Source organism: Symphodus melops (assembly GCF_947650265.1).
Source record: "Symphodus melops genome assembly, chromosome: 6".
Classification (NCBI taxonomy): domain Eukaryota; kingdom Metazoa; phylum Chordata; class Actinopteri; order Labriformes; family Labridae; genus Symphodus; species Symphodus melops.
In genome coordinates this window covers 21327740-21353455 of record NC_136696.1, presented here as the reverse complement: position 1 = coordinate 21353455, position 25716 = coordinate 21327740, and the positions used below count along the sequence as shown (strand labels likewise).

Here is a 25716-nt window from a genome sequence, read left to right as displayed (position 1 = left end):
AAAACTCCATGTTGGAAATCTTTTAAGTGTCCCGATAAAAACGCTGTGTCTTTTTTTACACGACAACATCCAAAACAGAAGAGCAACAAACGCACACAGATACCCTCACAAAACCAAACACAGACATGAAAGCCATACTTGTGATTGGACTGTTATGTTCATCCCCAGGGGTCCAAGTGAGCTGAACACTGCTCTTTTTCTGGTCTGTCAGCTCGAGGTCAGTAGGGGGGTCGGGTTGCTCTGGAGGAGATACAGCACAGGCAGCGACATCAACACACAGTTAAAGCTAGAGGATATGAAGAGTGCATGCCACTGGAAGATAAGCTTCATGGTCACAAACAAGGGGAAAAAAAACAAAACGTCATGTCTATCTTCATTCTTTGGATAATGCGAGACACATGCAGACACTGAATCGTGCATAAAAAAATCACTGATGTCCAAGTCAGCATCTTCCATAATCGCTCTGCATGAAACAGAGTCTCCAGCTCAAAGGGAGGCTAAACTGAAGCTCATGTTTTTAAATTGTACTGATAAAGTGGAACACATGCTTTGAATAAAGAAGTGATAAGGAAAATATGAATCAGCGGTGAGATGTCGGCTTTTCAAATTATCTTTGCATCTCAGTAAGAGTGAGAATCACTTTGCCGTTGCAGGATTGTTCCTTTACATCAATAGTTGGATGTGTTTGACTTAATGCATTTAAAAAAGAAAAAAAAGGCAATCAAACAAATACTGTTGAATCAGCATGAGAAGAAAAACTGAAAAAGCTCACGGATTGTCAAAAGTAAGGCCACAGCATGCGTCACTTAACAAAAACATACAACAGACACAATGTCAGCAGAGCACAGCTGGGTGCTCAGGTGTTCTGCAGTTACCAGTGACGACAGCTGGTGTCGGCGTGGCCTCTGCCAGGTAGGAGGGTGGGAGTAAGAAAGGGAGTTAAGTAGTCAGAAAGCCATGAGACGACAAACTGTCTATCTGGCTTGCTGAGAAGGCAACAGTCAAATATTAATGCTGCCGAAAGGATCGTTGACTAAATCCCACTCTAAGTAAACTCTCAGGCAATTAACCTTGAAGCTCTGCGAGGAAATCTGATCTGTGAGTCATTGGACACATTCACTTTTCTGGGAAGACTTTTAATAATTTGTGAGTCAGTGAAATTGAAGGTGGGGAAACGCTGAACGTACCGACGACGGTGAGCTCAGCACTGGCTGAGTCATGGTCCAGAGTCGTGTTCATGATGCAGGTGTAAACGCCCGCGTCGATCTCTGACACCTCAGTGATGGTGAGGCTGTCCGAGTCTACATAAAACCTGGGAACAAAGCATTTATACATTATTTCATTTCTCTGTCAAACAAAAAAAAAAAAAACAGCTATAAACCTTTGATGCAATTCAAAGTAAAGTGGTTCCATAGATGTAAGTGGGGATAAGGTGAGACGTCTCTGCACAGCTCTGACCTCTCATCATCAGGCAGCTCTCCATCGTCTTTGAGCCACGTCATGGTGGGGATCAATGAGGGGTCGTGTTTGACTTTACAGTGAAACACAGCAGACCGGCCCCGCTGGACCACCTTGTACTCTGGCTGCTTCAGTATCCTGGTGGGTTCTGGTAGAAGAGAGACAATGTTTGGTCCGATGTGAGAGCAATCAGACGTGCGAATACAACTTATGGGATGCATCATTGGCCCTGCAGGATCTTCACTGAGAACTCTCACCTTTGACCTCTAGGATAATGTGATTCTCTTCTTTCCCCAGTGAGTTCCTGGCCACACAGGTGTATTTTCCAGCATTGTGTGCTTGAGCTGTGTGTATCTCGATAGTCCCGTTGTCATGGAGGATGTACGGATCTCCATCCAGGGTGCTCGACCGGCTGTCTTTGAACCTGAGACAGAAAGGGGGGCGCTTTGAGCTTTAAAAGAAACATAAAACAAAAGTTCCCCCCTGGTTTAAGTTCATGAACTCACCAGGTAATTTTAGGGATGGGTGACCCAAAGGAGGCGCAGTCCATCAGGGCCCGGTGATTTTTGATGACCTGGTAGACTTTGTTGGCTGGGGTCAGCACTCTGGGCGGCTCGGCTGTCAGGAGACAGCAGCCATTAATGCTGTGTTATTACACTTAGAAAATCAATGTAAATGGAAAGCGGTGTTCTGCATAAAAGGTAAGGTAATGAACTTACAGAGCACGTTGATGAAGGCGTTGGAGAGGAGGTAGCCGTAGGGATTGGAGACGTTACACTGGTAGACGGCGCTCGATCCCGTCTGCACATCAGTGAAGATGATGGTGTCGTCCTCCACCTTTCTACTCAGATCCTTTGGAGAATCTGATCAAGGGTCACAAATGTTACTCTGGTTATTTGAATTCTGGATTCATCTTGTAGAAATGTTTCTGTAGTAATAAATAACATACTGATGGGAGGTAGTCATTTATTTTATATTTAATTATCTTATTCTGAAATGCTCTGTGTTAACACAGCTGTACTTTGAATATTAAATTAAAATATTGATTATCAAATCCAAACTTCAAAATGCCATGCAGACCAGAGGTATTTACTAATCTGTAATTCAGAAAAGCATTTTCAAATAATCCAATTTTCAAATATTCTGTTTATTAGAAAAAAAGTCATGTACTGCCATAAAGACCGTTTTTTTTTTTTTTGGTAGCAGAGGGAGTTTCAGTAACAGGAAACAGGCTGCACTCACTCTCTATGGGGATGCCGTTCATGGCCCAGGTGATGGAGGGCTTGGGCGTGCCACTGGCTCTGCAGGTCAGCACCCCGTTCTCTCCCGGTGCGAGAACAAGGTTTCTGGGCTGTGCGCTGATCCAATAAGGAGCGGCTGAAAATAGAACAGAGCACAATTAATCACTGAACACACTGGCCTGTTGGCATATGTGCATAAATCAATTATGAGACAGAGCGAGGGTGAAGAGACAGACAGAAGGGCCGAGTGATGGGAATGTGTGTGTGTTTCATATCAGACACACCTTTGACCATGACGTGGATGTTGTGGTGCACAGTGCCCAGCTTATTCCTGGCGGTGCAGCGGTAATCTCCAGCGTCTGATTCCGACACGTTCACAATGCGAAGAGTCCGCTGGTAGTGCAGGAAATAGGTGCGCTTGGCGGGGAGCTCGCCGCTCACTTTGGACCAGGAGATATCCGGGGTGGGCCTGGATTCAAAGGAAGACGAGACAAAGAGCGACAATGACACTCGAGCAGGTGGGCACTCGAGGCGCTCGGAGCTGAAGTAATGGCAGACTCTTTCACTTACAGTCCTTCGGCGATGCACTCCATCTCCAGCACCTGTCCTCTCAGCACGGTTTTGGAGCTGGAGGGGCCAGATGGGACGAGGAAGGTTGGCTTCCTCTCATCCGCAGGGTCGTCTACGGTTACACACACACACACGAACACAAGCAGAGATTCACAAAAAAACACGACCACCTCTTACAGGGCATTCAAAATCAGACTGCTTTCTCGTTATACTCTGTGGTTTAATGAAACCTCTCGATAAATAACTGCTCGGGCACTAAACCACAATTCTCATATTTAATGGTTGGAGATAAACATTATGGTCATGTTGTTGTTTTATTGCTGCTTTCTGCGGCTCTTTAAATGAATCGCTCTCTAAGACAATGAACCTAATATGGAACGGATCATCAGAGAGATGAATTGTGCTTTGTTTAAGCAAACAGAAGAAGATAAAGTCTTCTAAAGGCATTATGAATATCATCACTGAATGTTTACGATCACAGTCATAATGATAACATCATGATCCGGCATTTGAACGGCTTTATGAGGAGAAGCTGGTGTGTTAATTGAGCCAGCGTTTGATATACTGTAGCAAAGAGTAAAAACAAGTATTCTAAGAAATCAGGGATTAAAGGAGATGAAGTGAATGAGAGGAAAACAAGTTGATTATGAGGATGCAGATGATGGCAAGTTTCTGTTTGACAGAGGTTAGGCAACCACAGCAGGGAATTCTGAAACATTATAGGGATGCATCGAAGTAGGCTGAGCATTGTTCGGAGTATTTACAGATATTGGCCTGTTGTTCAACTTTGAACAGCAGTGGCCAATACACATCTGTCAGCTCACATCAGCTCAGGACATTAAACGCACTAAAATAATTGCAAGAGCTGAATGATAGCCCTAATGATATAGATTAGAGTTCATCTGATGCTTTTCTTACAACTGATGCGTTTTACTTCATTGTATAAAACAGTATTTATGTTTTTTGTTTGGAGATGACTCAAAATGTCTTCTAACTGAGCTTGTGATTGAAAAGCGAGCTGAACGCGTAGTTATTCTGTCCAAACACGATCTTGGATGTGACAGAAGGTTCAATCCAAAGAGTTTTCAACATGTTTACAACTGACTTTGTGTTGACATGAAGAGATTGTAAAGCAAGTCGGAGTGACTTCAACAATATTTACTCAAATTTTAAAATGTTGATTGATGTTGGTGCTCGAGCCAGACGGATGAATGAATAACAAGAAAAATAACGTAATAATCAACAACAGGATCTGAATCTCAATCAATTTTAACCTCAATGTATCCCTACATAATTTAACTGTCAAGAACTGCTGTAAGCTAAATCCTAGTTTATGGTCAATACGATTACATTCTCAATATACTTAAACAAACTTTTGAATTAAGGCTTATTCTTGCATTTAAAGCTTTAGAGGTGTTGCACAATTCGCAAAAATCATCTCATCAGATAAAGAGATCCCCATGCTGTTACAGTTTAAAAGGAGGAGGTTATCAGATATTAAAAGGATTTTGATTGGATAGATCAGGAGTGAAGGAGAGTGGAAAGATCTAACTATGATTCTTGGATTAAAGGTTAGTGTAAATGGGTAAAACTCGGGGTTTGAGTGTCTATGTAGGGGTGTTAACACTAGAGGGTGCTAGACTTCACCCTGGTGAGAGTGTACAGAGTCTGTGGGTTTGCTGGATTTAAGGGGAAGTGTTAGTGGGTAGAAAGTTCAGACTCTGGAGCACTAGGTTGGGTAGAATGAACACTAGGGGGTGCCAAAACTCACCACTAAATAAATCAGTGTCATTGTAAAAAGCTGCCATTGTGTCATTGATTGCATCCACTGTAACACAACAGAAAAAAAAAAGAAATCAAACACACCACGAGTTAAAATCATCACATGAGAAATTAAAATCAACTGAATATGAGTAGAAATACAAGTGCAAAAACAAAACTTTAAATGAATCCAAAGTCAGAGATGAGGAATGATAGTAATAAGAGTGTAGTGAGGACAGACTGCCATCCTGTCAACAGCTAAATGCTCCTCTGAATGAGAGCGGCCTTTGTTGGTGGAGAGTGTATGCTGAAGTAATAAATGAACGGCTGTCGGGCAGATAGAGCTGAGGGCAATCAAAGCTCTGACAATCTTTCTTTTCAGGATGATGACGACCGCTGGCGTCTCAGAGGATTGGATCACTGATAGGAAATGCTGCTTCCCTCCTACGCGCTCATGGTAACACGTAAATGACCTCTTTTTCATGCAGACACATTACACAATAACTCACTCACTCTCAGGTTTTGCTCATTACACCTCCAGTTCTTTTGACTTCGTTTATCATCTCTCACACACACACACACACACACACACACACACAGGGTTAGACTTACGGCTGAGGACCTTGAGGCTGATTGGTTGTTTTTGCTGGATGGTTTGAGTGTACGGGAAGCGGGCATAGCAGATGTAGTCGTTCCTGGAATCCTCTCGGAGTACATTAGAGAAATAAAGGTCTCCGTTGAGGGATTGGGACACCCTGTTGCTTTGAGGCAGCCTCTGGAAGTCTGAAATGAACCGACTATTAAATCCTTTGAAGCATTAAACAAGTTTATTACATGTTACTGTAAGAGCTCTTCTTCAAAGTGTTAGTTTCATCGATGCTAATTAAGGATTATTTCAATGTTCTGAAACCGCGTCCTTCCAGTCAATGAGACGTTAGAAACATTTACTGGATCATCGAAAGAGAGGTCGTTGCTTTTCTATGGAAAATAAAAGAGAACTGTATATATTTTTTTTTTTACCTCTACCGATCTTAGATAGAAGCATGAGTCTCTGAGGGAAATATCTTAAAACTTGCATATTTTAAATTAGATTGTAATGTTTAATCTTCAGCCTCACCACAAGGCTAACTAAACAGCCTTTAAACTACATCACACAACCTTCTGCTGTAGAAAGCAATTGTAATGTAAAGGCAGATTACAATATAAACTTTTCAAAAGACTATTTTGTTGAACTAGTATCATTCCTTTGTTGCTTCCAAAGTCAAGGTTATGACTAGGTTTTTATCTTGATATTAAGTCCTTCAGGGTGCTCCATAAATTTAGAAAATTGAAAACACATTTCCTTCATAACTGTATATACAACCGCCATCAACATTCAGGAGCTTTTTGAGTGAATTAACCCTTTAAAATCAACATTTATGCATCAAGTAATGAGAGCTAATTAAGGGATACTTTGTTCAACTACATTAAAAACAAGAGCAAAGATGAGACTGAAGCACCCTCTAATTTATTGCAGAAGCACAGAGCTGTAATTTCCCAACATTGAACTACAATACCCAAAAACCTCAAGTTCACTGCAGCAGAAGATAAAAGCAAAATAAGTGTGAGGTTTGACATGTTTATCATGTCGTCTGCAGAGTATGTTCATCTTGAGCAGTAACCCTGATGAGTGTAGCGCTCACTATTGTCCATCCAGAATATGATGGGAGGGGGCAGGCCAGCAGGGGGTCGGCACGGCAACACCAGGGACACGCCTTCCTGAACCACAATTGGATTAATTCTCTCCTTTGACCACAGGGGGGACCCTGCAAAGGTTCAAGAAGAAGATCAGTGGATGAAGAGGGTCACAATTTGACAGAAAGTATGGGTCACTAATGGACTGCTGCTGACATGATGACGGAGGTGACGAGGCAGGATGAGCGGGGGATGCCTTACTGAATAAACAAAAGGAGAAATAAAAGGGAATGTTCACTCTATCTTCTGTCACTTCCTGCTAAGTAAAACATGCTGCTTTCTACATGCAACCTTTACCTTTCAGGAGTGCTCTTAAAATGGAAATGCCACTTATAGTTTGAAACAAAAACAAAAAAACAAAGATGTGAGACAGATGTGGGATACACATGACATAAAGAGGAGACAAAGAAAGTGTTACGAATTCCAGACACGCGCAGCACTTACTGGACTGTCGTACAACAATGTTGTTGGAAACAGCAGTTCCATGTTTGTTCCTTGCTGTGCACTGGTAAACACACTCGTACTGCTCGGCCTTCGCTCTGCTGATGTCCACTACCAGAGTCCCAGAGTGTGGCTTCATGCTGACGTTGGGGTCTTCGTCGATGTCAAAGTGGGTCCCGTTTCTTGTCCAAGAGAAACTGGAAACGAAAACAACTCAAAGGTCAAAACAGTGGAGCTAATATCCAATTTAGATTAATGTAGTAGATTCTTAGGAGTACAGCCACCACATTGCATATCAAGGATAAATTCTCAATGGTTTTATGTGGGCAGGACTGGGTTGCAGTAAGTTAAGGCACATATTTATTAAATTATCTAAGCACAAATCTGAGTTTAGTAACAGACGACCCACACCAATGCAATCTGATCTCCCACAATCTTAAAGAAGAACATGTTTTAGATCTTACATGCCCAAATTCAGGGATGGATATTCCCTATTATATAGTCAATCTTCAGATTCAAGTTCAAGCAGCTGATAAGAACATTGAACAAGATGTCGATGTGAAGATTATTTTGTACTGTTTAAGATGGTGAGCTGTATGATTTGGTGATCGGGTTCAAGCCAGGATGAGGTACGCTGAGCTGCTTTTATGAGTGACCTTGCAGATATACGAGTACAAAGGGTACTGTGCTTGTGCCAGCTAATAAATATGTTTTATATAAGATAAAGATGGAACTAAAGTATCAATAGAGCATTTGCTGAAGTCTGCAAGGGCAGCAACTGCATGGATAAAAAATAACGTTATTGGTTACATAGTTTTCTATCACTAACGTCTCCATAGCTTGTCCACAAACCCCCCAAATTATGTTGAAAGTCAATCCTCTCCATCTTTAGCCTTCTCCACTTTTAAAAAACATGTGCTCAAACAGGCCATTTAGTGATTTCCCCTTTGTGACATCACAGAGAACAGAAAGCCCTCCCCCAGGTGGGTGACACTCTCACAGATAGGTGCTTGTTCTGTCCTCTGGGCCCGCCTTTTTACAGGAAACAACAGGGCATGACACAAAAAAAGGCCTAAAGCACCAAAGCTCTTCCAGAGAGGGGCGTGGTCGAACACAGCTCACTGTCATTTAAAGCTATAGACAGAGAAACAGTCTGTTCTGAGCAGGGCTGAGATAGATGGGTTTAAAATCATTGTGAAATAAAGGATCAGAGTGGATTTTTAACTTCACAGACAGGCTTTGGGGAACTCTGAGAGCTATTCAAACTTATTGCAGAGGAGGACAGTCGCTGACCTTTAAAGTGACAATTTAATATGTGTTGGTTGAATCCAAATCTGGAATACCATTGTTAGTAACACATCCATGATTGCAGAAATATTCATACCTGGGATGAGGCTTCCCCTTCGCATCACAGTGAATTATAATGTTCTCTCGAGGGTCGATGATGTAATCCTTGGGGGATTGGTGAGTTATGGTCGGCGGCTGCGGCACTAAATGAGATCAGACAGAGGCTAATATTCAATCATGACCTTTTCTGCATAAGTTAGCTTTTTTTTTCTATGGCTGTATTGACCACACACACACAGTCTTTACAAGATAACATGCAGACTTACCACACTAAATCAAAGCACATGGCTGTTTGCTGACAGGCATAAAAATACTCCCACAACATAAGCAACAACAAGACAAAGGCATGCAGAACGCTCAGGTACATTTCACTTTATTGCAATGATCCAATGCATAATGCATTCCTGTCAGAGCTGGGGGGATAACTAATGGACTATGACATGACAAATGACATAAGAACTCATGCTGTTTGCATTATAGCTCAACAGGAAATGCTCTAACACTGCAGAAACACACAGAACAAAAACAGCAAACAAAGCATGCAATATACTGAAGTCCACTCCAAATCACTCTGCATCTTATAACATAAAGCAAACCAAAAATGCATTCAAATAGAATGGAAAAAATATAAAGGATGACCTTTAATGCACAGCATAAAAACAAACCACAAGCAAACCCTTTGCAGTAAATGCACACTAGTCAGACTTACATCCTTCCAGAACTTTAGTGTTTTTCCAAAGAGGAAGAAACAATCATGACAGAAAAGAAAACCGGACATTAGTGGTGAACAATATTTTCCAGCATGATTTCTGCCTCACACATGGTTTAATGTAGGTCAGTTTCCAGGCTCCAGTGGTCAGCAGCTCTAACCAAAGAATGAGTAACAAGTCTACAACCACAGTGATATCAGGATGTGATGTTAGGAGGAGAAACTCTCTCTCCCCTCTTTTCGTATTCATGAACTCATTGAAATAAAAAGTCTCCTCCAGCTATAAAATAGAAAGTGACATCACAAATGACACCCTTGTAACAAGAAGCTAAAAGTAAAGACATGTGTATACAGATGGTTAAAGGAACTGTGATACGAAATGTGACAATTATTTGAAAGGCCAATACTAGGAAATTATTATGTGACTATTGAAATGATCAAATGAGTGTTTTTGATGAACCCTGTCAGACAAAAAGTTTGAACAGTTGCTCAGTTTTTATATTGAAATGAGAGTATTTGGTGCTTTAATTTTACATGATTCAAAAGTGTATATTTCAAGGTTGTAGACGGCTCCGAGTCTCCTCTCATTTGAAAAATTATAACAGTGACTTTCACTATTAAGATAAGATAATCCTTTATTCATCTCACGAGCGGAGAAATTTAGAGAGAATTTATGGGAAAGCTTTTAATTAATTAATTCAAAAATATCCAGCTGATACATTTATGTTCCTAAAGGTAACCTGAAGCTGCAGTGATTGATGTGCTATTGAAAGGTTAGAATACTGTGGAGCAAATGAGCACATTTCCCAAATGAAAGCATCATTCTACAATCACCCTCTCCATATAATGTCAGAAAATGGCATAATGATATGAATGTGTGTTATGGTGTCAGTGTGTGTGATGTGTTGGCTTACGGTCTAGTGGGACCTCCAGCGCGCCTGCCAGGTGTCCCAGGAGCAGCACCAGCAGTGCCGCGTCCATCCTCCTCCTCTCCATCATCGGTGTTTGACGCAAAGGTCTGACCCGGATCACAGTGATGCCTGTCTCACTGTGTGAGGACGCTTGCACACCCACAACTACAGGGGGAGGAAGAGAGAGGGAGAGTCAGAGATGGAAGCAGGAATCCTGTTACTGCAGCCATGATACTAAAGAGTTTTATCTTGCGTCTATCAGCTGGTTGGAAAAGAATATGCAGTGACTTTGTCCACGGATGGATGTTAGTTGCCATGCTGTGGTGATAGCTTGAAGCTATCTTTTTGATCTTCAACAGGGTCCGATGCCGCCCACATGGGCTCATTTAGCTCCGCTTATCACAGCCGCGGCCACAATGCCATCGGACCTCTCTGCACATATCGATCACATGAACTGCCAGTTGACATGCCATGGGACAAGACATGGGGGACACTGACTTCACCATCCATTTCACCCTCGACTTCATCCCTTTGATTGACCGACTGAAGTGATCTTCAGTGAGGTCCGATTTCAGACACTGAACCATCGCTCTTTCATGAGACAAGTGTAGTGGGAAACATCAGGTGTGATCGAGCTGATCTCTGACACCTCAGTCGACAATCAATGAAGACATATGGTGCGTGTTCGACAGGGAGATGTTTACAGGTAAGGTCAAACTGCTGTAAGGCTAATTGGCCACTGATTAACTGTTTTTTTTTTTATATATATCAGTGGCGATTTCCTTTTGTTAGAAAACTTTAATCATAGCTCATTCATAACGGATGTGCGAGATGGTGGCCGGAGAAGAAAAACAGAAATGTATAAAACTCTTGTTGCCAAGCAGTTTAGCGCCGTAACATAATTTAACCCAACCAAGTGCAATTCTTCCTAAGTGAGGGGATGAGCAAAATGAAAATATTGAAATAATCACTGTCATCATGTGACAAATGATGAGTCAAATGATTTTGCTCTTTAAAATTTATATTCCTCTGCATGTTTCAGATTTGAAATAAATAGAAAGAAAAGATCAGCATTATTCATGATTTTCATGAAATGTGAGAGCAGCTTGCAGATGATTAGCACTGAGAATCGGAGAAGTCGTTTTCTTCTAACAACTGCAGTCCGAGCTGTTTTTATCTCTCGTGTCTGTCTCCCCCCCAGGCGTCTGCTGGTTGCCACAGTATTAAAATGTCACAGCTTAATTTAGAGCTTAGGGAGGCTAATTTGCTGTGTTATCAGAAAAGCACATCAAATTTGGGATATTAACGCTGCTAACAGTGTGAAAGAATCAAATGTAACCTATTTAAGGTGGAGAGCATATGTGTTCAGCTCTCCTGCCTTTGGGTGTGGGTCTGCTCTGTAGAGGAGTCTGGGACCAGAGGCGAGGCAGCTGAGCATTCAGACCCTGGCCTGGTTCTCTTCGGGGATCTCATACATTTGTTAGCGCTGCCCTGCAGTCATGATTCAGACTCGGTGTCTGGGGGCTTGTGAAGAAACCGAGGTCTAACGTCCGCCGGCCCTGGCTTCAGCTACATCACTCAAGGGACGGCCTCTGTTTTTCGCCCAGGGCAGCCAATCACTCTGCTGCGGACACCACTCAAAATCACGCAGCGCCGGCTTTGACAAAGAAAGATCCAGAGAGGGGCCGGCATTTAATCGAACTCATTTGGAGCCTTCAAGCAGGGTTCCTGAACCTGCTTTTGAGAATCAGCTTGTTGTGTTAGAAATGTACAATTGGATGTCATGTATGCGACATCCATCTGAGGTGTTTTGAAAGGTATTGCTTTGTAATCGCTACCCAGTTGCCAATTACATTTTGTTCATTTGAAACGTTGATAAACCTACTTTAACGTGAAAAATAGGTGGAAAAATATGACTTTTTCTTCAAAGTTCAGCAGTAAAATTAAAAAAAAAACAGAAAAAGAATGGCCTGTGACAGCAGGTGAATAACTGACTTCATTTGATGTTTTTATGGTGAATCCATAAAAGCCCTGTGATTTTTCTTTGGAGGGGAGCCAGTGCTTCATCCAGGATTCATTCCCCAATTTAATGAGGTGTAGCAGCTCAGCTCAAGCTGGTCAGTGTGTGTGTGTCTTCTTGTGCATACAGTGTATGTGTGCCTGTGCTCATTTGTGTGTATGTGTGCTCTAATTATCGCTGTGAGCAAACTCCCTCACGCAGTGGGAACTCAAGTGGGGCGGTTAAGACTAGAAACTAACCGCCAGGGCCTTGAACTCCTGACACTCAGTCTGAAAAGTGAGCATAAAACAACTAAAAACAGACAGGTTTTACCATATTCAAATCAAGTATTTGGTCTTATTCCAACACATCCACTTTGCAGATCTGGGATAAGGCAAAATCCTGCATAATCAGGGTTTTTTAGAGTCTAAGACAGACACTACAGCAAAGCCGGATTTCTCATTTCAATACAGAATTCTTGGGGACACAATAAGAAGCCGAACATCATGAATCTTGAACCTTTAAATGTATCTTGTGCTGACAGAACTGGAGTAGCCAAAGTAAATAAAGCTCAGTGAAGCACAGACTGCTGAAGCCCCAGACAAAAACACAGAGCTGTTGGGAGTGTTGTGCCAAAAGCTGTGAGGCGTCAGATAATATCGAACAGGAGATGGTCTCTCTCTCGACAGGAAGGATCTCTGGTTATTGTTTTTAGAAATAGAAATGGATAACAAAGATAGAGGATAAACAAAGCTACTGTCTCGCTGAAAAAAAAACTCAATACTTAAAATGATGTGATACCGCAGGAGGTCTTAAAGGAGCACACCAGTGTTTTAGCAATTCATCACACTTTAAAGTCCATATTCTCCTCTTAAGAAAAAAGTTGCTTATTCACAGCAACAACTGAAGGTAGGTGCATAGTAGCATAGAGAAGGCAAGAAAAAATGTTAGATGTCATACTGTGAGTATGTCCAGCCAGAGCCCAAGTCTTCAATTTTCTTTTCATTCAAAATAAATCAAGCAATAATGATCAAACCCAGGACTTGTTGTTGTGATATCATCTTATCGTGAAATTTTGATACAGTTACGTCCATTACATAACATTATTCTGGCCAACTGATTAATAAATAAAGTATGACTAATATCAACTCTCTTTGGCCCAATTTTTCATCCCAAGGATCCAATCCAAAGGAAGTACCTGGCTCTGTTGCAGAAATACCCCACTGTGTTCGTAAGCTCGTCACTTAGAATACAGAATGTTCTGAGATCATCTTTGACGTCTGTTTTGGCCAAAAGGTTCCTCTGAGACCTGAAGAAATCTTTAATTGAACAATTCAATTACAAGTACAGGTACAGTGAAGAGTATCATGTCGCATCGTATGTGTGATTGGGAAATGCATGATGGAAAGTTCAGAGACAAACATTAATGCTGCTGTTAAGCCTGTATTAAGAGTCTGCTCATTTAATTCTGTATAACTGAGATGATTGCAAGTGCTGCAGTGGCGTTGTTTAATAAAAAAAAAACCTATTTAAACCTGAAACACAGCAGCACTGTGTGTACACTTGTTAGCTTTGATCCAAAGCAAACTGGATTTGTATAAAATAAAGTCTGCAAGACCACTGTTAAGGACCTTTTAATACGTCTTGCTGTGTCCAGCTAGCAAAATGAAAGGGCCGCAGTGTTAATTACTGTCTACGACTAAATAAGACCACCTTCACTCAGAACTCTCTTTTCTCCTTGTCCATTTTGTCCGTGGAGAAAACATTCGGTACTTGTGTAACAGCTGCATTGAGCTGTCTGGCCTCTCATTCAGCCGGCCTCTTCAATTACTCCATTGTCATTTTCCCATAGCCAGCTACTTCACCATCCCAAAACTAATTGGTTTTGTGCACATGTCAGAGAGACATAGCACATGTGGGACACACACACACACACACGCACACACACACACACACACACACACACACGCATGCATGCATGCACGTTGTTCTTCAGGACGTGAGGGTCAGCCCATCTCTGAGAACACAGATGGAGCTGACAGGGCACGAGCACTGAGAAATGAAGCAATGCTCGGTGTAAATGAATAGCAGTCAGCAGGGAAAAAAGCTTAATTGAAATTCCCTAACAGCAACAGATAGCGCTACTCAATATGCTGAATGCTAACCACTAGCGAGCATATTGCTATTTCCTGTGCCAGACAATGGTGATGCAACACTGCAACAGCGACCAAATCACGGGAGTTGCATCAGAACTGTACAGTTTAACCATCTATGATGATAATAAAGCCTTTCTCTTATGCAAGCCAAGCAGCCTAATTAACTCCTATAATCAGCGCTATTGATGGCTCATGCAATCAGAGGTTTGTGAGCCTCAGTATGGCCTAAATGGAGCAGCAGGGATCCCCTACAGATGGCTGAATGTGAGGGTATAATGATGAGAATAGCTCGGCACTCAGGAAAGTGGAGATGAGAAAACGGATACGGTTGGAAGAGTTTATTTTTCTAAGGCGGCCTGCTGCAGCTAAGGATGTCATTGTATAGTACTCATGCCCAAGGCTGGGTGCCCGTGTCTCTGTGCCATTAAACATCTACAGTATAAAGGAGCAAAGGTTGCATGAAAGGCCTTGCTGTAGAAAAAAGTAAGATTATTCCTGGTGTGGTTGCCAAGATTTGGAATTTTAACTCATACAGGATTTTAAAATAAAGATATATCCATTTTTGACGATCTTCTGTGAGTCATTTAAAGCAAAAGGATTACAAACCTAGCCACATTTAGCTGGTTCAATTAGCGCTTGATTCCTAGCTAATTTAGTGGACAATTGTTAGCAGCGGTATTAGTTACAGCAGTGATGTATGAGGTGAAATGTTCAGTGGCTTTGTCGAAAACCTCTCACAGGCTTTCATCCACAACTACAGGATAACAATGGACATTCTGAACGCCAACTTCAGCATGCGTTTCCCATAATCTCCTCATTAGCTTTATAATTGAGGGACCGTATGCAAATAACTGATGCGGTTAACATATGAATTGGGGTCACATTGTTGGGGAGACCCCTCAGCTCGAAAACACGCCGATACCCTTTTATCTGCACTGTTATTAATGTGCTCTGAAAACTATGAAACAAAACTGATTTTGAAACATGGAATTGAGATACTTAGGTTGTAAATTAAAGAGTGACTTTAACTTCGGTTTGGGCTTGGATTCTATAAATTTTTTAAGAGAAATGATGTGGAACAAACTTGCAGAGTGAAGAACTACATGCAGGTTTATGAGACAGGGAGGTCTAATAAAATACTCAGATTGCATAATGGGAAGTGTAGGCTGGACTAGAAGCAAGAACCACACTAAGAAAAACATGTCAGAACATTTCAGCTTGTGCTGCATCAAGTCCCAGAATGGAAGGAAGGAAAGTACAAAACTTTTCCAAGAATATTTTTGCCTCTTTACATAACGTATCAATCTACCGTAACCCCTTAATGCTAATGGGAATCTGCTCCTAATGTGACGTGTCCGGCAATTTGTTTGGTCCTCCTCTTTTCACAGCGCGCCGCACATTGGCATTCACTTAGCTTCCTCCTGCTACATGCCAAGAACACCCCGGGGTTCGCTCTCTGTCCCCTCTGCCCAAATGCTAATGACTGACGGCGCCGGCACTTCTGAGAGGAGGCTCCTTTTTAGCATGCAGATAGAAGCAGCACCACTAGATGGAACGGCTGCTTTAAGGAGGAAAAACCTGCCTGTTCAACCTGAATGGAATTGAAGGGCGATTTTGCTTTCATCTTAACATTGCAGGCCAGCTCAATATGACATATGGGTGGTTCGTCACGTCCTCACATAAAAGCATGACCCCCCCCCCCCCCCTCCGATGATTGGATGGATGCTCAAGGCCTTCTGTTTGTCTTTTTGATCATTTCTGGTGGTAAACGTAAGGTCTTTAGGTCTTTAAACTCACTCAATGCAGCAAAAGCTTTACATTGTTAGCAGAGCAGCAATTACAGCAAGATGGCAAAAGTTAAGTCTCCAAAGTCTATTTGTACACTTGTCTGACCTTATTTATAAATCAGTTCATTACTGGAGAAGTGTGCGTATGTAGACACTTTTAAAAAGCATTTATTAAAATGAGTTCAGGAGGAACGAGCAACTGAGGATCTAAACTTGACCTCTATTTGATGGCTAATCCCCACACTGTAATTACTCCTTAAAAGAAGATCTTTTCAAATTTCCCAGTAAGTTCAGCTCTTGATTATGTGAATATAAACTCGCTTACATCTACTTGCAAATGCACCCTCCCTCTTTATATTTTCTGAATGACTACGGGTGAGCAAAGAAGAGTCAGACTTTGAAAAATGGAGAATTGTGTATGCTCGTCCTGACACATGAGTGTGTTATGGTTGAAGCCATTCATATGCTTAGCAGAGGTTCATTATCATGAGCAATGCAGGAGAGTGGGAGCACTGCATTCCAAGTTGCTCCCTGAATAGCCAAAAGGACTCTCAAAATCCTCGGCATACGTAACAAGACGCACTTAAGCAAAAAAAAAAAAAAAAAGCAGTTTTCAGAAAGTAATCAACACGAAACCAATCTGCCGCAGGAACACAATCAAAGCAGTTGAGAAAGCAGACACAGTGAGAAAACACAGAACCAAAGGCGAATAAATAGCAATAAGCCACCTACTTCTACAAATGTAGGAAAATGTTTTATAGCCAAATATAGGGATACTCCATACACTTCTCAGCAGAGTAGACACTCAAAATTACACTCCACAAGGGGCTCTCTGTATCCATGGCAATACCCTGGTGTTCTCAGATCTCCCTGCTGACAAAAAGATGTCAACCCTCTCATCAAACACAGACGTCAGGAGAAAAAAAAAAAGGGGGACAAAGAGGCTCAGACCCATTTGTCATCTCATGAGTAACCTTGGAGAGAAACTGTACGCTTGACATCTGCTCTGGCCTGAAAAAAAAAAAAAACATCTCAACCTCCACAGCGCTCAACAAAAGAGGAGTGATTAGAATCTCAGTTTGCCACCATGTCCACACCGGATGGCTTTCTCTACATGTGAAGGATCTCTCAAGATGGGGCCAATATGTGGGGTTTACTTTGAGCTTAGGGGTGCCACAGGAGGAGCGTGTGAGAAAATGAGCTGAGGAAGTGTTCACCTCATACACACAAAAATAAAGTGGCAGCAGTGATGTTTTGTAGCAGAGGAGGTCCAGCGGGCATTGTAACACAGAGAAACAGTCAAAGTGTGATTGCTCCGAGTCAACAGTCGATGCAACCAGGCCTTTCTGGAAAAAGCACTGCTGTATAAAAAAACACTCTTCTGGAGGTATTTAAATAGTGCTGATACAGTACAGGCAGCGATGGCTCTTTGAGAGCTGTATGCACTTTGTGTGGTTCCATTCAGTCTGGAAAAATCTGCCGACAACATCAGATAACAAAGCGTGAACGCTGACTGTGCGCTGGAACAATCTGTTACCGCTGCATGTTACCAGAACGTGTAATTTACCGATGAGAAAGAAGCAGGTGGACAGAGGCAGCTAAGTGTAGCCGTATTAAAAAAAAAGGATGTATGCCCAAAGGCCATGGAGGTGCTGTGTTCAGCACCCAGTAATACACCAGGAGTGAGTTAAGAGTTTCAGAGGCATTTTAAAAAGGCAGATAAAAGAAGAAGACAAACACGATGTCTTAAAAGACTTGATAACAAAACATAGCTGAAAGAAGAATAACCCTGCTTAATTACACAATCCATTAAAGTGAAACATCTTCAGGATCTGAGGATTTTTTATGTAAGCCATGAGAGCAAAGGATGGACTTCCTGGTTTTATTGGCCTACCAAATACTGACTCAGATGTATAAACAAGTGCAGAAAAGGGCAGACATAGAACAGGGGCCCGTGGACTAGTATGTCTTCATTGACAAAACTACAATTATCTGATGCTCTCTTATTCACCGTTTTTTAGATGGTGCCATAGACAGCCACTACAATGTGTTGGTGCACTCTTGCAAACAGGCACCAAGTCAATTTCCTCGTATATGTAAATCTACATGGCAATAAAAACAACTCTGATTCTCATACCCTTTAAAGTTAGAAATCAGCATAAATGCCCACTGCCATAGAGTGAGACTTCACTTTGCTCTAAACGCTATTATCAGGGCAGTCATACCCTCTTTTCAATAATAAACAATGTTATCCCGAATTAGATTTTTATCCTAACAAGTATGCAAATTTACTGCAGTTTGGCACAGAAACGATTATGCTATCGTCTGTTGTCTCAAAGGTTTTAGAAAGCTTATACGATTAATTAAAATGGCTAAATTCATTCTTAAATTTTACATCCATACAATCTGAGGGTAGCTGACAGCTGATGTATCCAGGGCTGTATTTGATCGGTCAATGGTTGGCGTTGTCTGAGTGTTAAAAGCATAGACCATATACCTTCACTTTTTTATTGTTGAGGAAGGAGCAGTGTATCTCTAAATGTTTATTGCAAAAATGTAAATCACAACCATGGTGAAAATAGGATTTAGAATATGGAAGGTGCTGCATGCATGGCAAAGAAAAGTATGCTAGCTGTTTTCTGGCTAAATCTGCTGTAAGCATACAATACCAGCACATGTAATGTAACAGTGTTAGAGTAGTGGTGAGAAAATCAGCAGCAGGTGGACAGAGGCAACAAGCTCTAGTGTTATTGAGTTCCACCTCTACATTCACGGACCAACACAACACAATAGACCTCTCCTGCCGCGCCTCTCCTCCTCCTCCACCACCACTGCGAGCCCCTTCCACTCCACCCCACCTGTGTCTCTGAAAGGTCAGCGCAGAGGAGGGTCCTAACCCCCCCTTCTAGAAAAACCCACAGCTCCCACTCCACAATCAGCCCCCAACACTGGAGCCCAGTGCCAGGAAACTCAATCAAAGAGGGGCTTCAGAGGGCTCCAGACCTCTCCAAACCCTCCATTGTCTCCTGAAGGCCTTCCCCACACCGCGGCCGCTCTATATGTAACACTGTAAGAGGAGTTGCTCATTACTGCCCGTCCCCGGTTCTACTTTGTCTCCTTTGTGCTGCTGACACAAAAATCCAGTTGCCCAGCCGGACGAATAAAAGAGAGTGTAGGGACATAAAAAACGGGGGAAATGAGAAAAGGATTCATTTGCAGGAGGGGACAGTGGTAAATACACATATGATGCATGCATGCATAAGGTCTGCATTTTCACCTCAATGTTTAAAAGAGATACGCAATACATCAATCTGTCACCTGCTGTGTCACTGACTGACACATCTTTAATGGCATCTGTTTAAAATTTGCCATTCATTCAGTGCCATTTGTGAGTATTGACTGATAGACACACCACAGCACAATGTGTGTGAATGTCAGAGCAATCCATTATCACATAAAGGAGGCACTATGTCGTCCACCACCCCTCCCTCCGCTTCTCTCTCTCTTCTCTCTAAGCCCCTCCTCAGCTCCATTCAGATACGGCAGGTGAATACAAATCATTTCCCCTCCACTGCTTTCAAAAAGGACTCACCATCCAATTTTGGACAGAGAGGACACAAACAATAGTCCTTTTCAACGTGTGAGAAAATCAAATCATGTTTTTTTCTTCTTCTTTTTTTTTAAAATGAAAGACACAATCGGGAGTTTACCCTTCCAAAATGCTAAACAAGTTCTGCAAAGTAGATTAAGTCTTGCCAAAGAATGTTAGAGTAATAATGTTAGAGCCAGCAAGTTAGTGCAACAAGTCAAGCAGAGAAGACATCGAGGGAAGAGATACTTTGTCTGAGCAATAATAAGGAGAAGATTCTGCAGATGGTTCCAAACTCTATTTCATTTCACTAACGACAGATGATTGTTTAACTTGAATTCATTAGATGTTTGTCAGTGCTTTCAAAGAATGCTTTCAACTCTTTTCGTAGTCGTATGGGAGGAAAGCCTGCAGATCTTCCTCGTCGGTCTGTCAGTGTTGTTCTTGATGGGATATGGTTTAACGTTTGTGTTTAAAGCCCTCTGTACATGAACTCCTGATTATTTCAAGAACATTGACTGTCTGTCAGACAGAAAATTCACAATAGTTTCTCACCATTTGCACAATATAATCACGTTCTGTATATTATCTGCTCTGTTCACACATCTGCATAAATGGACTTTTTGCTTTCCAATGAGCCTGGCAGGAATAGACTGAAAAAATTCATTTTCATTCATCCATTGTGCAACACATCAATTTAATAATTTCTGGACATTTTCAGGAGTGCACTGCATGTGTGAAAGGGGCTTCAGATACTTTCTTAACTTGTGTACGTATTCACTTTACATACATTGCTACCAACTGCTGCCTAATTAGTACCATAGAGTTTATTTTTTCATCATATTACAGTATTTGATATTAAATGGAAGCCTTTATTCAATTGTACTCATGTTGGTCTCATGGGGAAAATAACAAAGGGTTTTAGGTGTAAACATTGAAAAAGATCTTCATTTGTGAAGCTGAAATCAACACGCATGGTCTTTTTCCTTGAAGTTTAACTTACGGTCATGGATTTACTGGTCTTACAAAATGACTGGTGACTAAATGTCTATCCCTGCGGTTGTTGATAAATGGACTTGAATGACTCTGTTGGCTGTGGTTAAATATTCCAGTGAGTTCAGTCATTCTATTCATGCAGGTGTGATGACACAGTTGCTGTCCAACGAGAGACATGACATTTCTCCAACTTGTCAGGGTATGAAAACTGAATCATACAGTCTAATCCACATAAGACACATGATTCACCAAAATACACCCCCCCACACACACACATGCAGAAATGGCACAGAATGTGACAACGCTGCGTGTGCCAGCTGCACTGATCCAAACAGCCAAGTCTGAATGAGCTTTGATTACACTGGCTTCAGCTACGGACACTCTATTTCATGAGTCGTGTTTTCATATGCAAAATACAACAAACAACTCCGGAGAATTTGAACAATTCATCAAAGTTAGTCCTGAATGAGTAAACTCTGACTGTATCTGAAGAAGTGCTGACGCCTGTGAATTACATTATAAATCTCCCCCACTCAAAAGACATCTGATGGAATTTGATCTAATTAAGTTCCGAGGCTGAGAAACTCTGTGATATTTCCGCAAGAATGAAATAAAAGAGAGAGATAACATCTCCCTTAAGCAGATGGAAGTGCTTTTTGTCAGCAAGTAATTGGGTGACCTCATTTTATTTGAAGCATTAGTTTTTGTGTGAAATTAAAGAAAGAATTTTCAAGATTAAAGAATAGAGTGGGAAAGCCCCTGGTGGTGACTTGACTGAACATGTTTCTATCAGTCTCATGGGTCTGCATGACTGAGACGTTGGCTAATGAGTATTAATGATACTAATAAAGGACTTAGCTTCTACATGAAGTACATTCCTTTATGTGCAGTAAAACTATCTTCGCAAGGGAAGGCGTCTCGTGTCAATTCACCAGAGACTTGCAGTAAAAAAGAAGCTTTCATGTTTCCTGGTGTTATACTTTACAGTTTTGCCTTTGACATCCATCATTTGGAGGGTTTGAGTTTCATTCTTTGCCCAGAGGGAGTCACAGCTCAGACAAACAGTTCTCCATCCTCACAGATCACCCGTCCTGAACAGAAATAACGACCCCGAAAAGATCTGCTCCTTCAGCCCTCATTTGTCAAATGGAAAATCCAAAGGAAACATTGCACCCATTTAAAACTAACAGTCTAACCCGGCTTCCGCTAACAGCCTCTGTACTGTGTCTTCGTTTGACAGGACGAGGCTGGGCACTAATGCAGGAGAGGAGTCTGCTGAGTGTTGAGTGTGTGGGCCTGTGTCTCTAATAAAAAGTCCAGTACAGGAGGTTGAAGAAAACTGCTGGTTCAGGTGTGTGTTACTCGTCTCCAGGGAAGGTGACATCGGGTGTTTTAGTGTGTCTGCTTCCCCAGAGGACACACATGAGCGATAACTGGATAAAATAGATATAATATAAGTTCCGTATCTCTGTCGGGAAATCCTAACTTCAGTCGTGCAAATAGGAAATTGTAGATCTCATTTGGATTCAGTGCCCAGAAAATGTAACAACGATCATGAATATGCAAAGATGCAGATTTTAAGAAAATTTAAACTCAAAAGAAACACAATGAAAATAAATCCATAAAAAAACACTGATTATAAAGATAAAATACATAGGGACTGAGCTACTCCCCTTAGCTAAGACATGGTCGACATTCATCCCCATTATGGCAGCTTCACTTACTGTGTAACATCCAAAATAGTCTTTGTCCATAAAAATGATAATTCCAAATAGAAATGTGTCCTCATTGTTCAGATAATAACCAAACCAAAAAAAAAACCTATCAGCTTAACTGCTACACACAAGTGTAATTATTTGGAATGATGAGTACTGTCTAATCATTGTTTGGAATCCAGCGCCTTTAATTAGCATTCTAACCAGTGTTCTCATCTGAAGAACATTTATATGGAAGAAAAGCTTTACCAGTTTCTGGGGCGTTTGTAAGTGTCAGGCAGATTGTAAATCCATCTATAGATTTACATCAATGTTATACTAGGCTTACTTTACAATAAAGAATACATTTATAATAAGTTTTACACTGGAAGCTGTTTATCTTTAGAAGATAAATAAGCATTTTAATCTCTGATTCCAGCCTACACTAGAAACTGAACGTATATGATGACTATTTTAGTAAATGGTTGACCAAATCAGAGAAGTCATGATCATGATTTATCTACAGAATTACCAAAAGATCAATTGACTACCGGTAATCAGATTTTTTGGAGATAAACCATTAGTTGCTGCCTTAATCAGCAGTTACAGGGTGGCTGTAATTAATCAAACGTGTGAAAGTCTGAAAAAAAAGGTATTAAATTTGGAAGCAGAATGTATACAATCTCTTTTTTTTTCTCTTTCTCACAGCAGGCATGGGGAGAGATTTCTCATTAGAACAGGCTGAGGTGCAGGTGAGCGAGGGGTTACATCTAAATTCAGGCATTTGTATTCCAGCACAAAACCCGGAGAGCAGCCTGTTTATATTGATGAGCAGATAGACTTGGCCTTGGACCGGGACCTACCACTAACAGCCACATAAATCATTTGATTTGTTTGAAGGCCTTTTCCAACAAACAGATCCCATCAGCTTTTGACAGTGTGAGCACAATCCTTTCACCTAACTTTATAACACAGTGGCCCACAGGCACATGAAGTAAAACAAAAAAACAATTCACTATAGTCAATTAGATGAGCTATATGAAAGAACATGGGTTTTAATTTGTTTAACTAGTAAATATTTTCAAGTCAGTATAGCTATTGTACAATGTTGTGAATGCTGGGTACACTGAGTAAGATTTTTCTACAATTGTAGAAAAACGTGGAAAGGAAAAGTGGAACGATTGTGTGCATCTCTGGGAACTATGCAGGAACATTACATAGACCACAAAAGTAAGCTTCACCTAAATGCAACAATACTGAAAATGTGGGCAATCTATGCAAGTTGAGTGTGAGTCTGTGTGTGTTTGAGTGATTGAGTGTGTGTGTGTGTGTGTGTGTGTGTGTGTGTGTGTGTGTGTGTGTGTGTGTGTGTGTGTGTGTGTGTGTGTGTGTGTTGTGTGTGTGTCTGTGTTTGTGTTCTATTATTGTATATGGTCTCAAACTGTTTAATTATTACTGTACGGTTTATTTGATGTTATATTAACCTGGGCTATTTCTTTCTTCAGTTCTCCGTCTATATAAAGAACAAAAACATGAGCAACTTGAGTACATGTTCTTAAAAAATACATCCATCCTTTGAGGCTAGTCATCTATTCTGTCTGAACATGTATTTTTCTTTAGCTCAGGTGAGAAACCTCAGATACATGTTGAGCAATGGAACAGAAATGGAACACTATTTTACAAGAGCTGTTCGACATTTTGACAATATAAGCTCATGCCTTCTTGCTGAGACTTAAGATGAGAACATAGCATCACTCAAACTCACTCGTTAGACTTCAGAGATAATCAGCTTAGCTTAGCATACATGCTAAGCGCAGAGGGGAACAGCTAGCCTGGCTCTGTCCAAGCAAATCTCTAGCACAGAACTCCTACAAAAAAACAAACAGGTTTTTAAATGTTGGCTATTAAACTTCATAGTTCTTGCTTCAAAGGAAGTTTGCAACATTTGCATGTAGCCTAGTTAGCTTTATCTTCCTCCATTTTTGCTCCCTTTTAAAAAATGTTTGATTTGTACAGAACCTTGACAAAAGTTGGGTTGCTGGAACTTTTCCTTTGACAGAGCCAGGCTAGCTAGTGCTTCTGTTTTCAGTTTTTATATGCTATCCTATGCTAACTGACTGCTGGCTTTAGAGTTAAGAGTGCTTTCTAACTCATTATGGAACTTGAAAATATGGCGCAAAGAACTGTTATGGTTTCACCTAGTATTGAAAAACAATGTTGGATAAAACCTGTGACTTTGAAAAAGGTATGAAAACACATGCATTGTGCAGTGTGAATGAGGGGGAATCTTTAGTGCTGCGCCAGATAATTGCTCACAGAGGATGAGTAGTGAAGGTAGGCCTAGAGGAAGGTTGTACAGGTGAGAGAAGGTGAAAGGAGCTGTGAAAAGCAAAATAAATGTTGATGCAGAGAGCCAGATATAGAACATAGTCTGCCCAGACTCTCCGGGCTGTCTGCTGTGACGTCTGTGAGTCATTTGTGCATGAAGCTGACTTTCTCCACAGGCCTGCAGGATAAAGACGGAGAGGAGGAACCCCTCAGGAGGGGCCTCACCAACCTCTTTCACATCACTCAACCTCTCTCTCCCTCACTATCCTTGTATGCATCTATTCATCTGTTTGTTTATTCAGTCCTTCTTTTCTGACACTTCAGCTTCGTCTCTCTGCATCCCTCTGTCTCTTCTACTTGTCATTTACTGAAAAACACACTCACAATCCCCTCTATCGCGTCCACACAGGACCTCTTTCTTGCAAAGTCTCTCTTAAACATAACATGTGCAGACAGGAGTGTTGACACAAAGAGCCGTCAGAGAATTGTCAGGCTCGTATCAAAGAGATACCTCAGAAATATCTCAATGTTTTCATCTGAAACGAAGGGTGCTGGGAGCAGCCCAGGGGCCCTTTGCATTTGTATGAATCCCTCCGCTCAGCTCATCTGCTGAACGTCTAGTCTCAGGACTGCTGCTGTGTAATGTCAACGCTTTCTAACAATATGCAAGACGGTTTCTGCTTCTCTCATAGCACTGTACACTAACACATAACACTGACAACAACACTGCTCATGCACACATTTATGAAGAGAAGAATATTATCAAGAAATCTTCAAATCAGCTCCAACAAACTTTCAACAGTCTCTCTTACTCTCTTTAAACTGAACAGCGCTGTACAGTACATTTCATTCACACTACTTCCCAAGTCAAAATCTAATGTGACCTAATCTACAATATAAGGGGTATATCATGCATTTCAACATAATAATTGGTTGAGAGGTGATCAGGGAAAATCTAGACGTCCCTCAAGAGAGGTCACAGAAAATAAGGAATA

The 25716-nt window shown here is 41.3% G+C and overlaps 1 protein-coding gene across 9 annotated transcripts in view; it reads right to left on the bottom strand.

The window, feature by feature from the left end:
* LOC306824939 (neuronal cell adhesion molecule-like) overlaps positions 1-25716 on the bottom strand; it is a 72702-nt gene that overhangs the window by 13099 nt on the left and 33887 nt on the right. For 6 of the 9 annotated variants that reach the window (XM_079345364.1, XM_079345357.1, XM_079345362.1 and 3 more), the window contains exons 3-18: positions 10176-10337; positions 8590-8695; positions 7209-7402; positions 6713-6835; positions 5643-5813; positions 5041-5097; positions 3270-3381; positions 2984-3168; positions 2701-2835; positions 2178-2321; positions 1965-2076; positions 1716-1882; positions 1459-1606; positions 1188-1312; positions 876-905; positions 139-240 (exon numbers count right to left, since the gene is read on the bottom strand). In XM_079345364.1, the coding sequence (XP_079201490.1) occupies positions 139-240; positions 876-905; positions 1188-1312; positions 1459-1606; positions 1716-1882; positions 1965-2076; positions 2178-2321; positions 2701-2835; positions 2984-3168; positions 3270-3381; positions 5041-5097; positions 5643-5813; positions 6713-6835; positions 7209-7402; positions 8590-8695; positions 10176-10260 (1996 nt within the window). In that variant the 5' untranslated portion in view covers positions 10261-10337. Of the gene's footprint in view, positions 1-138; positions 241-875; positions 906-1187; positions 1313-1458; positions 1607-1715; positions 1883-1964; positions 2077-2177; positions 2322-2700; positions 2836-2983; positions 3169-3269; positions 3382-5040; positions 5098-5642; positions 5814-6712; positions 6836-7208; positions 7403-8589; positions 8696-9261; positions 9268-10175; positions 10338-25716 lie in introns of those variants that run through there. The other 3 variants (XM_079345365.1, XM_079345359.1, XM_079345361.1) reach the window with 3 other exon arrangements.